This window comes from Salvia hispanica, chromosome 2 (genome assembly GCF_029641045.1).
Source record: "Salvia hispanica isolate PSC_SH4W2 chromosome 2, Shi_PSC_v1, whole genome shotgun sequence".
NCBI classification, from domain to species: domain Eukaryota; kingdom Viridiplantae; phylum Streptophyta; class Magnoliopsida; order Lamiales; family Lamiaceae; genus Salvia; species Salvia hispanica.
The window spans coordinates 7,585,425-7,599,051 of NC_142693.1; the positions used below are offsets into that span (position 1 = coordinate 7,585,425).

General features: G+C 36.1%; 2 protein-coding genes and 1 long non-coding RNA gene across 4 annotated transcripts; 2 read left to right on the forward strand and 1 right to left on the reverse strand.

The window, feature by feature from the left end:
• Positions 1-2,523: 2,523 nt before the first annotated feature.
• Positions 2,524-6,718, forward strand: LOC125208630 (uncharacterized). 2 transcript variants are annotated; one of them, XM_048108316.2, is made up of 5 exons: positions 2,537-3,266; positions 3,421-5,653; positions 5,726-5,786; positions 5,881-6,104; positions 6,316-6,718. In XM_048108316.2, exons 1-5 carry the CDS (start codon positions 3,152-3,154, stop codon positions 6,368-6,370), a joined length of 2,688 nt encoding a protein of 895 aa, XP_047964273.1. In that variant the 5' UTR covers positions 2,537-3,151; the 3' UTR covers positions 6,371-6,718. The 2 variants fall into 2 exon arrangements, with proteins under 2 accessions (XP_088922194.1, XP_047964273.1); XM_089066068.1 differs by lacking the exon at positions 6,316-6,718 and having other exon boundaries at positions 2,524-3,266; positions 5,738-5,786; positions 5,881-5,961.
• A 2,627-nt stretch (positions 6,719-9,345) lies between these two features.
• LOC125211157 (protein trichome birefringence-like 25) lies at positions 9,346-11,509 on the forward strand. The gene is made up of 3 exons (XM_048110869.2): positions 9,346-9,684; positions 10,028-10,305; positions 10,655-11,509. The coding sequence occupies exons 1-3, from the start codon at positions 9,459-9,461 to the stop codon at positions 11,438-11,440; spliced, it is 1,290 nt and encodes a 429-aa protein (XP_047966826.1). The 5' UTR covers positions 9,346-9,458; the 3' UTR covers positions 11,441-11,509.
• A 29-nt stretch (positions 11,510-11,538) lies between these two features.
• On the reverse strand, positions 11,539-12,805 carry LOC125211166 (uncharacterized). The gene is made up of 2 exons (XR_007174470.2): positions 12,688-12,805; positions 11,539-11,710 (listed from the first exon to the last, which is right to left on the reverse strand). It is a non-coding gene; the product is annotated as an uncharacterized LOC125211166 (long non-coding RNA).
• Between the last annotated feature and the right edge of the window lie 822 nt (positions 12,806-13,627).

Here is a 13,627-nt window from a genome sequence, read left to right on the forward strand (position 1 = left end):
AAGTGGAGAGAAAACGGATATAATTTATTGAGAAATGGGAAAATATTTTTTTTAATTTAAAACGATTTTTTAAATTAAATTCAATTTTTTAAAAAAAAGTTGAAAATGCTAACAACTATGCAACTGGCCAATCCCGTCGCACCACGTCAGCCTGCTCAGCGACATGGACGTGCTCGATGTATCGAGCAGCGCTGTGCCAGCAGCAAGAGCGCAACGGCGGACAGCGCGTTGCCGTGCCAGCAACACGAACGCCGTCCGTCCAAGCGATCACTGATGCGGATACTCTAATACTTGATGTCCTTTACATATTCACCAATTATAATAGATAACTTATATGTTAAAAATATTAACGAGTTCTTTCAGAAATACAATCCGGTGAGAGCCAAAAATTGGAGTATATTAGAATTATGATTATGAGATCGGCAACTCCATCAATTAAGTCGTAACAAAACATTTAAAACATGATTTTTATAGCAGAGGATTTGGCCCTCCACTAGCCAGGCGTGAAGAAGGCATTGCGTGATTGTGACACAATTGTTTTTGCTAAGTCAAGTCAACAATTTTGATAATGGAATTAATCTATAGTTTATAATCATTGTATATACTATTCATAATTAACAATATCCCACCAACACACTAGAACTCCATTTTTTAAGGAATAACCTCACTGTTTGGCATCCATGTCTTGATCAGAACAGTTATAAATATAGATAAACCATTTTAGTTACGTTGCATAATCATTGACTTTTTCAATTAAATTGTAAAATTAGATCATACAATAAATATATCCCTTGATTCTCGTCATCATTTGATTATGTAGGTTGATGGAACAGCTACAAGTCGTATATGCTCTAGTTAGTAGGTAAAATAACAGCTATATAAAAATTAACTTAAGAAGTAGTACTACTATAGTATAATAAATTTATGAGAAAAGATAAATGTACGTAAATTATACATTTAAATAATACTATTAAATATAACCGCTTGCGCGTTATTTTATGACGTTGATCATTTTAATACACATTCACGGATACATGTCCTATTTGTTTGAATCTCTCCCAATCTCAAAGTCCAAGTTAACAATTTTCTTTTTTATTCTTAAAATATCTTTAAATTTCTAATAATTTGTAGTATAAATCATTATACTATAAAAATCTCTTATCATTATTAAAAAAATATATACTCTGTACTACTATTAAATTAGTGGAGTTTACAACTTTAAAATTTTTAAATATAAAATTAGTTCAGAGGAGTACAATTTTTGGTCCACCTTTTAGTACGTTACTTCGTTGTTTCCTATTGGGTTTACTTTAGTTACATTTTTTATACGTATTTAACAAATCATCGGAACATAGGACTAACAGCACGTTGTTCCAAATTTCAATGACAATTGTTAATACACTAGAAAAAATACCTACAATATTCAGCCAATAACGATATAAGTATATACAATATTCCTACATTAGAAACTATATTCGTAATGTTAACGTTCTTTTATTAATACATCGTAATATTAATTTTAAATGGCACATTTATTATTAATACATTAATACTAGTATAATTTGTAGGTATGTTTTAGAATCAGACTTTGAGATTTTTGGTGATAGGATTTTTTCTTGGATAAGTTAGAGATGTCATCAAATGCGATAAGATGAGGTATGAGGTAAATGATGTAGTAGTAACGAATAAAAGAAAACATAAATTTGATTGGTCGTCCATGAAATATGTGGTTGCGATGATGCATAATTATATTCTAATTCTTGAATACTAATCTTACAAAACTTATTTATGAATTTAATGAATGTCACCAAATTATATGTGGGCCCATGTGTCGAATTTGTCCAGATTAATTATTTCCCAGTTTTTAAAATAAGTAACTCTATACTATTATGAAAGCAAGGTACAATCATCAAATTTAAGAACATCATCATTGTCTAAACCTGAATACCCTCATTTAATATAGTACTCTTCATTCTTCAATAATCTAACGAATATTCATATGCTCGTTGAATAGTGCGATTTTTCATAGAAACTTACAGCTTATTTCGTTTTTCACTTACTACTACATTTTTAAAGGACCATAATATTAAGAAATAAAAATTTATGGAAGATCTTTTTATGCAAATGAGTTAGACTATATCAACCCCATCATCTCATATGTTTTGCAGTTTTGGTAATATTATTGTATTCAGTTAAAAAGATTATAAATAAAAAAATCGTTTGTGTAAATAGCTTATTTACCCTTATAATAATTTATATACAACATATAAAACGTAATACTAATAATAATAATAATATTAATAAATAATTTTCCAACTAACTTGAATACTCCGACAAAGTTGAAAAAAGGTATGCAGGGTGGTAGGTGTGTAAAGCCAGTACCTCTCTCTTTCACTCTCTCTATACGTATTTATGTAGAGAGAGAGAGAGACAGAGTCAAAGTTAGCATAATATAGATGAAAAATTTGTCAGAGTTTTGTACAAAGGCCAAATGCCCAAATCACTCTTTTTCTTTCAACCCATCCCCTAAAAAGTCTATGAGGAGTAGTTTTTTCATGCCAGATTATCATATGAATTCCCTGCTTCATTACTGTCCTAACAAAATTAGTCAAATTAGAAACAAAGCTGTATTCAAATCGAAAGCCATTAAGTAATTTCTCGAATATTAGTGATGAAATATTTTATAAAATAAATCACAATTTTCCCATTGGAGGCTAAAAAATTCTAACTCTGTTTTCCAGTCTTTGTTTTTTCCCCTGTTTCAGAAAGAGTAAATTCACAGTATCCCAAATTCACACAGATTCCCATCTCTCTCTCTCTTCAAAACTGTAACCGTACACACACAAAACGCACAAACATATTCAGCCAAAAAAAAACCCCCAAAGCACAATCAGTTCGTGCTCGCTTTCCACTCATGTTGATTCAGAAACCTTAGATTTTTCCTCTGAAAAAAAAGAAACGAATTTCTCTGCTTTCCGTTTTAACACTCAATTATTTGCTGCAATTCTTCTCTTTCAACATTATTGTTTCCTTTTTCCACTCCCATGCTTTTCGATTTCTGAGAAATTCCTCCATGCCCTGTCTCCATTTCTCTCCAAGATTCAATCTTTCAGCATTTTGCATGTTTCATACGTTGTAGAGAGAGAAAGAAATGTCTGAAACTGCTAAAGTTCGTTTAGTTCGTTGCCCCAAGTGTGAGAATTTACTGCCGGAGGTCACTGATTTCTCTGTTTATCAATGTGGCGGTTGTGGCGCTGTCCTAAGATGTATGTAGTAACTCTCTTTCTCTCTCTTGTTTATAGCGTGTTTTGTGGGGAAGATTTGTGTTTTTTGAGATTTATTTGTTTAGTATATTTCTGAATCTGATTGATTCATATTGATTGATTTCTCCTTTTTTTGATGTATGGTTGACTTGATCAGGCAAGAACAAAGGTGTTGACTTGGACACATTCTCGGAGAAGTCTACTGAGGAAATGGTTGGTGGTAACGTGGAAAAGCTTTCTGATAGATATGAGAAAATGGTGAATGTTTCTGAGAGGAGAGGGATGGAGATGATGAGTGATGGCTCTGAGTCGGATGTGAGGTCGAACGTTAGTTCTTCGAGCCGGGCTGAGAGGAGGAGAGCTCGCGAGAGGGCTGAAATCGGTAGGAATGGTTTAGGTAAGGAGGAGAGCTGGGATGTTGATGGTGATGTGATGAGAGATAGGAGGTTTACTGAAATCCAGCAGGCGAAAATGGCTCGAGATTTTGAGGATCCTGTGTTGTTTCGTGATAATGAGGCCGGCTTGAGAAGGCCAGGCCGGGTTGGGGAGAGGAGTGACGAGATGGAGGGTGTTTGGAGGGCTCAACGAGTGGATCCGGGGGCTGGAAGGCGTGCGAAAGATGGCTCGTTTGATCATCTATCCGCATCTAGTTATGATTTTGATGATCCATCTAGGAGTAGGGGTGGTGGTGTGGTGGATGGATTGAGCAATGCTGAATTTGTTGAAGATGATCGGGCCGAGCTTTTGAGGCAGTTAGACGAGCTTAAGTATAAGCTGAGTCTTTCGGGCAATCTCAACGACAAGGGGAAAGAGAAGGCTCCCCTCGATAGGAGGATGCATTCTCAAGATCCATATGCGTCTGAGAATGAGGCGATGATGATGCAAAGCTCGTTGAAAAGGCCGTCTTTTCAGAATCAGTACACCGAGCCGCCTCATTTGATGCGTAGGCAGGAAATGGGGGAGAATGGTTTTTATCCTCCGAGGTATGCTCCAAGTCATGTTCAAGGATATGGGAATCCATCGAGGTCTCATCTGCGCCCATCCGAAGCTCAAGGAGGGTTTCAGATGCCACCTGCGCGTGGCTATGTGTCTGGACCTTTCGTGGATGATGGTGTGGCGTATATGGATAACATGGAACCGTATCCTGCTGAATTCAGCCGGCACCATCCATCTTGCTCGTGCTACCATTGTCGTGCCAAGGGACCAGTTTCTAACCCAACGATGCAAGCTGCGTATAGTGGTAAATACTCCAATATGTTGGATGATCGTGGCTCGTTTGGTGCAAGAGATCACTACAACCCGAGAGTTCATGATCAGCCTCCATTGAGGCCTCGTGCCACTCAAAGTCATGCAAGATGGCCTAGTGATGTGAACTCTGAGGTGGATGGTTTCACACGTCGTCGCCCTGCTAGAGCCCATTTGGTTGGTGGCGGAAAACACTGCAGCCCTTTAGCCGGTGGCGCTCCTTTATTGACCTGCAACAGTTGTTTCGAGGTGCTAATGCTGCCTAAGCTAGCCGTGAGCAAGAATAGCAGCAGGAAGAAGCTCAGATGTGGGGCGTGCTCTTCTCTCATTGCTTTCGTCGTTTCAGGCAAGAAAATGGTCGTCTCACTCGACATGGAGGCCAAGAATGGTCCTCCAAAAGCTGACAACGAGCGTGCTGTGCCTTCAAGACCAACGGCTGACAACAAGCGTGATGTGCCTTCAAGACGAGGCGACACTAATCCGAGCCAAACTAGGACAGCCTTTTCATCTGAGGATTATGATAGCTCCGGTTACGATTTCCACTCCATGGATAGAGAAGTGTCTCGTCCGGGGAGAGATAGCAAGCCTATCGAGACCAGGCTTCGTCATTCTACATCCACGTACGCTTCTGATGCCGAGGAAGAACCACAAGACTTCTCCTCAGCTGCTGATATTCCAAGAGAGGATAAAGGGCCTCAACCTCCTTCAGGCTCCACTCTTCAAGATTACTTTGAGCAGCCTTACTTAGACAGTAATGAATTCTCCGATTCCCATTCGAATAAGCATCGTGTGGTGAAGGACTCTGGTGAAGGAAACAGAAGTGGGCACTCTGAACGCGGTCTAATTGACAGATCTTTACCGAGCAAGACAGGTGCTAAGCAGATTTTGAGGAAAGAGTCCACAGCTACTGAGATAGATATATCATCGAACGAGTTCTCCAACACGGGGTCCACCTTTGAATCGAGTGGAGCGAGCAGAGGCGGTAGAGGAGCTGGCTCATTCTTTGCTGGCATTATGGGGAGCTTCAAGGATCCACAAAGACCCGAAGAATCTGCTAGCGTGACTGTCAACGGCCATCTAATACCAGACCGGTTGATCAAAAAAGCAGAAAAAATAGCTGGACCGATCCAACCCGGCCATTATTGGTATGCCTTCTCTTACACTGGTCTCCTTCCATATATTGCATCCAACTCATTAAGTTTTTACGACGATTTTAGGTATGATTACAGAGCTGGATTCTGGGGTGCTATTGGAGGGTCTTGCCTTGGCATAATTCCTGTAAGCTTTGTTTACCATTTTTGTAGTGGAAAAGATGAACTCGAATGCCTAATTCTTGCTCGTTTAACCAACTGGTGTGGTCGTGTTGTTGCAGCCGTTTATAGAAGAGTTCAACTACCCTATGCCAGAGCATTGTGCAGCTGGGAACACACAAATATATGTTAATGGCAGAGAACTGAACCAAAAAGATCTGAATCTGCTGGTAGGCAGAGGTCTCCCGAGGGAGATAGATAGATCCTACATTGTAGAGATATCCGGCAGAGTCCTGGACGAGGACACTGGCGAGGAGTTGGAAAGCCTCGGAAAACTTGCTCCAACGTGAGTATACATATACCCTTTATTGTATTATTGGCTAAGGCTTCATATGTTGATGACTCGTGCATAATAATCACTTGATGTCCGTTCGAGATGATTGCAATTCTTTCAACCAACCCTCTAAATATCACTAAATTCTCAATTTTATGTACATTACAATGAATTGTATTACATTCACTTCATTTTATCTTCACTAACTTGATAACATCAACAGCATGGAGAGGGTGAAGCGCGGATTTGGCATGAAAATTCCACAGGCCGTTGCATGATCGGGACTCATCAAATGCTCGATCGCCTCTGGTACAGACTACCATTGTCTTTTTTTTCACTTGTTTTGGTTGAGAAACATGATTCATGCTATGCTGCTACTGCTGTTGTTGTTTATGTTTGAGTGATTTGGTTCACATGCAAGAAATGTGTATTTTGGCAGTCTTGCAAAAGTTTTTGATGTTGTATGTAATATCCCTTTCCCTTTTAGTTCTCACTTTGTAAATGTGAAAGATTAAGTTGTTGTTGTTTCCTTCTATAAAAAAAAGAATTGATCAAGAGCGTGTATTTTGAATCATGGGAAAAGGAACAAGCAATTTTATGTTGAATTACATATGTTTATTTGTCTAGCAGTTCATGGATTGAAATGGATGTTTATTTTTTACTTATTGGGACAGATGAAAAAGTTGTTACTATTTTATAGTGATTGTTAAATTATTGAGCATTAACTTATAGAGATTTTGTTGTAACTTGTAGGCAATCTACTCCAATAAAATGAAAAAGAGTGGGAAAATTGAATAATATATTTTTTCCAATAGCTTATAACTTTATATTGTTATTGAATTTTATAGTCGGTTGTGTTTGTGTTTTCATGATATGCTGATAGCGATGATTGAAGTATTTATATAAGAAAAACTAATTTTATAGTTAAAGATGTTCGTGGACTTGAATAAGAACAAATTGAACAATTAAGCATAATATTGGCGACGGAGGAAGTTTAGAGCATTCACGGTGTGCCGTGGGATGGGGATTCTCTGTTGTGCATTGTGCACAAATGCACAGCAGCCTTTACTCTTCCACACAAGTGATTATAATAATAAAAAAAATTAAATTAAATTAAATAAATATATATATATATATATATATATTATTTTATTGAATTGTGATAAACAGCCGGGGCTGCTGTGCATTTGTGCACTGTAGAGGATCCCATCCCGTGTGTCGTGTGCCCCTAAAAACTTACCCCCACAAACCCTATACTTTTCAACTATCACGTCAGCTTTGGTCGTTTCAGCGTCAACAGCTGTATTGCAGCTCCTCCAATTTTCAGCCCAACTTTTAGCATGATTTCTATTCATTTAAATAATTAAATTTTAATTGTAAATAAAAAATAAATGCCCGTAAAAATACAATAATATGAATAGCAAAAAACTAAATTAAATACTGAAAAAATTATAGAAATAGAGAAATGAGTGTATAAGTTTGAGTGTGAAAATGGATAGAAAAGAGGCAATGCAATTAAAATCATATAAAAATAAAAAAATAAAAATAAAAGAAAAGGAACGAGGTAGCGGCAGCTGCAAGGACCACAGGGGACTGCCAGGCAGCCTGTGTTTCAGCCGCGAATGGGGCGGTTAGCCAGGCGGCCTTGAGCTTCGAGGAGATGCAATGCAGCCTCGTATGACGGCCATCTCGAGCGGGGCTACGTTGTAAATGCTCTTAGGTAAATTAGTAGATAGACAATTGTCCCTGGTGAACATTGCATTTGCTGGCCAGCAAAATTTTGAGATTTGTTAATAAGAAAATGAGATTTGTTATGCACTAACAATATATGTATTGCATTTTTTATTTATCTCTTTTTACTTTATCGATTGTATATTAAAACTCGTATCGTTTTAACATACATCTTCGTTGAATAATATATAGCCCCACTTCATTTTGAGGAGCATTTTATCTCTACTAACTAGATTTGGCATGAAAATTTCAGTGTTGTATGACCATTTTGGACTAGTGGTGTCATCAAAGGCTCGATTGCCAGTACTTTGGTTAGAAAATTATAGAAAAAAAATGAAATTAAGTGGAAACAAAAGCAGAAAAATGTGTGTAATGGCCATGCTTTAAGGAACAAGACAAACAGAGATGAGAGGGTGGATTCAGAACTTATACTTTTTCAGTTTTTTCTCTCTTTATTCCTTAATTACTAGCTTATATTAATGGATTCACAAAATACAATTGCTTATACTTTTTCCACCGCTTTATTCTCTATTTATAGGGCATATAATAAAGTAGATATTCCAGATAACTAAAAAAAAAGTTAGTGGGACCATCTCAAATCTCTTGTATTAGAAAATTGAACAAGATAATCTCATGCAAAACAATTTCTTTCAGTTCTTTGTATCCTATTTTGATCATCACAAGCTACATAATTTATTTTTGTTATTTTAATAAAAACTTTATTCTCTTTTTTTTTTCTTTTTTTTTTCTTCCTTCTACTTTTATTTTAATTTCATTAAACTTTAAACACCAATTTTTTAAAATTCCACACATAAAATAATTGCATCACTAAAATGGAATGGAGGGAATATTTGGTTTCCAAAAGCCAAAACTGAAAAAATATTAGATGACACTTTTAATGAATGAGAGATAAAGAGATGAGGTTGATTTCCACACAATTATTTAATGCAATTAAATTCTTTACAGCAGTGATTACTTCAATTGCTGTGATGCTGAATTGAGTCATTAATCACTGTGTCCTCATTCAGGCAGATAAGATTATTACTTATAAAAAAATTAGAGAAAAAAGACGAGAGAGGCAAATTGAGATAATTACTTCACAATTTGTACATTAAGCGGTGTTTTATTTTAGTCAAGCCATATATATTTATATATTTCTACTATTTTATTTATTAATTGTGATACTACTTCATTTTAATATCGTGCCACCCTCATTCGTTGGTTGGTGAAGATATCAACTGATTTCAAGATTATCAAGCAACTCACAAAAATTGATTCTTGCTCAAGTTATTTTTACTACTTTCATTTACTAAAAGCATTTCTCCAACTACCAAAATAGTTCAAGAAAAGCCAAGCTTCCAAACGAATAATATGATGGGGAAACGGTAACTACTTTTCTCCCTCTGTTCTTTAATATTTTTATATTTATATTTATTTTTTATTTATAGAAATCATAATTAATTACTAAAAATATTTATTTTCAGATTGTGACATGCTAATTTCCGGAAGAAAATGCATTAAATGCTGGATGATAAGACCATTTTTGCATAACTGACAACTACCCCATCTTTAAACACTTCTTTATAGCTGAGTTGTGTGTGTTTATGTGAAAAACAGAGAAAAAAGAGGAAGAATATGAAACAATTCAACACCAAAAACATATTCTCATCACTTTTGGTGAAATTTGCAATCTGTTCTCTGCTTCTAGCCATTTCTTACCGGCTTCTTTCTTCAAGTTTTGTGCAGTTTTCTCTTGTAGTTTCAGATGGTGAGGCTGCTGCATTAGCTGCAACCACTCCGCCGTCGCCGCCGCCGATCACCGATGACCTCTTGCTCAATCTTGACTACACTTCTCGCAATGGTGAGTGAACTTCAATTTTTTTTTTGTTTAATTCAGTATCATAAAAGAGTAAAGATTGATCTTTTTGAATACCCAGATCACATTCAAGATCGAATTTATAAAAGAATGGCTGAAATTATGTCAAAATGATGATGTGATTTATGAAGCTGAAACATACCATTTCAGCCAATTGAACATTCTTGAAATGTACATTGAACCAACTGTCTAAGATTTAAAATATTATTAAAGTCATAACTAACCAACTACTAATGTGTATCTGAGTTAAGAATTCCAATATTATGTGAAATTGTGTCACTAACAAAGGTTGGTTTTAACTTTCAACTTTCACATTATGTGGTTACAGAAAGCTGTGATTTGTTCAATGGTGATTGGATTCCAGAGCCAGATGGTCCATTCTACACCAACAGCAGTTGCAGATCAATAGAAGCTCCACAGAATTGTATGACGAATGGCCGGCCGGATTCGGGTTACGTTTACTGGAGATGGAAGCCCAAGGGCTGCAGCTTGCCTAGGCTTGATGCCAAGAGATTTCTTGAGATGATGAGGGATAAAACACTTGCATTCATTGGTGATTCAATCATGCGTAACCATGTTCAGTCATTACTCTGCATTCTATCACAGGTAAAATGGTAATGTTATTTGAGATTGAATCTAGATTATAATGAAATGATTAGTGGAGTTTGCCAATAGCTTTATGTCTAAGTTGATTCAAGAATATGATTCTTGAGTTTTTTTAATCTAATTAATACTAGGTTTTCTCAGTCTTTCTAAGCAAGCATACCTTTACCAACTAGGCATAGCCCCCACCTCAATGGACCTACAATAGTTAGTTTAACTTTCATTTCATTTTGCTATCAATTCTTGTTTTGAATTTTCTCATCTTTTTTCTTTTTTCTGTTCTTTATATCGAAAAAGCTCGTAGAGGATAGTACTTGAACTCCTCTATTAATGATCTTACTCCACGTTATAGGTAGAAGAAGCCGTTGACATCTACCATGACGAGCCATACAAGAACCGGAGATGGTCGTTTCCCTCATTCAATTTCACTGTCTCTGTCGTCTGGGCTCCATTCCTAACGAAAGCTTCCATCTTCGAGAATGACAATGGCATTTCCTCTGGGATTATCCAGCTACATGTAGACGAACCCAACGCGATATGGACAGATCAGTACGGGGATTTCGACTACATAGTGATTGGAGGAGGTAAATGGTTTCTCAAGTACGCGATTTACTACGAGAACAACACTATTCTGGGTTGCCACGGCTGCCATGATAGCAACATAACAGAAGTAGGATTCCTAAATGCATACAGAAAGGCACTAAACACGACGTTCAAATTCATTACTGAGGCGAAGCACAAGCCATATATACTCTTCAGGACTATAACTCCGGATCACTTTGAAAACGGGGAATGGGACTCTGAAGGTTACTGTAACAGGACAGAACCATTCAAAGTAGACGAAGTTGAGATCAGAGACATAGATGAGATTATGAAAAGTGTTGAACTCGAAGAGTTTCAGTGGGCATCAGAGGCACTTTCAAAAAACAGGGTGGGTGGTTTCGAGCTGCTTGACACAACCATGCTTTCGCTCCTCAGACCAGATGGTCACCCGGGCGTGTACAGGACGTTCCAACCATATGAGGGGAAAGACAAGCATGCAAAGATTCAGAATGACTGTTTGCATTGGTGCTTACCTGGCCCTATAGATTCTTGGAATGATTTGATGATGGAAATGCTTCTTAGACATCAAAGATGATGTTAAGCCAGCTTTGTACTTACTTGCATACTGTGATTCATTTGTTGCATCTTCTTCATTTTCTGGCTATCCAGGTGGTTGTTAGTGAAAACAAAGGATTTACATTTTACACACAAAAACTGAATTTTGTAATGAACAAGATCTATTTATTCAACATCGCATTTTTGACAAAACAAAAGAACACAGCAATTAGAATGTGCATCTTTTCTGCTTCTACTTGGTTTTATTTGCTGGTTCTTGCTTCTTTTCATCTCCCTTGCGCAACCAGCCCTGCACAAGGGGAATAAAAACGACGTCAAAAGACTTATCAGTGACCACAAAGCTCGATGGGGTCAGGGGTACAAGTCACAAGATCAGTACACAACAACAATAAAAAAACTGTAAACCATAAAGAATCTGACATCTAAAGATTACAGTTTAGGCAGATTTCTAGCAAGGGAAGATGAAGGGACCTCAGTCTACAAAGGAATATGTTGAGTGAAGATAATAATAGTCTCAACATTACAAAGAGCAAGATTATTGAGACATTGTTTAAACAAGCATATGATTTGTGCATCAACCTGAAAGCACTACAAGATACAACCCTTTCTTGAATTTCCCCCTTCTCACATTATTTTATACTAAAAGCTAGAAGCTGTCAAGGAACCAATTACATACAACGATAATTAAAGCCAATTAAGGGAGTAATTTACAGATTTTAGCAGAAGTAGAAGGCTAAAAGCTCATCAATAATGTGAAAAGATGGAGAATTACTTAAAAATAATCACATAGAAATAGAATCAACCATCCTCTTACTCGATAATCAACTGAAATGGAAAATAACTTCAATAAATTAAAATGTCTACATTTGAATGTTGAAAACATGTGCATATCTCCAAAATTTCACTAATTCGGAGTATATTCCAAAGCTAAAACAGAAAAGGAATGCCGTTGAAGAACCATTTATTAATCAAAGGAACCTGATAATAAAAATATCTAATTTCAGCACACCTGCTAAGAATCGCGAAGAGCACTACAAGGCCGATTCCAAAATACAATGTAAAAATCTAATATGTTGATCACCAAATTCGATTAGCTATTATCATAACAAACATTCGATTTCGCTCTTCTGATTCGCACAGAAGAGAAATTAAATAATATTCTGCGAGGAAATCCACATATAAACTCGGTGAATTTTGAACAAGCGCAGGCCAAATACATATGATTACGAATCAAATAATGAAAAATTAGGAGATAAAAAATGTTACGTTATCAAGGAAAATGAGATCGGCGACAACAACGGTGCCGATTACTCCGGCGATGATCGAGGTCGGGCCGGTAAGCAGACTCCATTTTCTGTAGATCATTTTTCTGTCTCTACTATTCTCCTCACTTCTATTGCAGATATAGTCATTTAGCATTGGGCTTTTTATTTAAAGGAAAATGATTATTAAACGGGCCAGCCCATAATAATATGGGCTCACTCTCACAAACGACCTTGATTTAGATAAAAAGATGTCCAGTTGTATTATCCAAAAATAGATTATTTAAAACAAAATATTTTTATTTTATTATACTAGAGTATACTCCTTTCGTCCCACAGAATATACATTTTTGGTTGGGCACAAGTCTTAATGCACAATTGATAAAATAAGAGAGAAATAGAAAGAAAGTAATTAAAGTATTTTTAGTGGAGAATGAGTCTCTCCTTATTAGAAAAAAAGAATTTTCAAATTTAGAAAATGCATATTCTTTCGGAGGGTGTACTTCTTTATTGCATAATCAATACTTTTATTTTATTTTTTTGGACCGTCCAGAAAAATTATACTCCTATTTTGCAAATTCAAATAAGTATGTATAGATATACAGATTACAACTATGTTAAATAATGCATCAATTTGTGTATGACAAAAAAATTGAGAGTTAATTTTTCGAAATAATGTGAGAATATTATTGCAGTGTTTCAAGATTGGGTGTAAAAGTAGTGTGTTTTTAGTGTAATTGAAGTTACAAGTTATTATGATTTCTTATACTTGGTATGTATACCTGCTTGTACTTGATAATATTGATTTTTATTGAGCTTAAATGGACTTCAACAATACCAGGTATTGTTTGAATTCAAGTCAAACTGAATTTAATTGATAGCAAATAAAGTAGTCTCTCATTCACGCATTTAGCATTTCAGTTGTTGGTTGCTAATTGCCATTC

Excerpts from the sequence above, each read along its gene's own strand:
- LOC125208630 (XM_048108316.2), top strand. The coding sequence starts at position 3,152 with ATGTCTGAAACTGCTAAAGTTCGTTTAGTTCGTTGCCCCAAGTGTGAG. Across the intron at positions 3,267-3,420 it reads TTGTGGCGCTGTCCTAAGAT|GCAAGAACAAAGGTGTTGAC; the intron begins GTATGTAGTAAC and ends TGACTTGATCAG. Across the intron at positions 5,787-5,880 it reads CTTGCCTTGGCATAATTCCT|CCGTTTATAGAAGAGTTCAA; the intron begins GTAAGCTTTGTT and ends GTGTTGTTGCAG.
- LOC125211157 (XM_048110869.2), top strand. The coding sequence starts at position 9,459 with ATGAAACAATTCAACACCAAAAACATATTCTCATCACTTTTGGTGAAA. Across the intron at positions 9,685-10,027 it reads TGACTACACTTCTCGCAATG|AAAGCTGTGATTTGTTCAAT; the intron begins GTGAGTGAACTT and ends ATGTGGTTACAG. Across the intron at positions 10,306-10,654 it reads TACTCTGCATTCTATCACAG|GTAGAAGAAGCCGTTGACAT; the intron begins GTAAAATGGTAA and ends TCCACGTTATAG.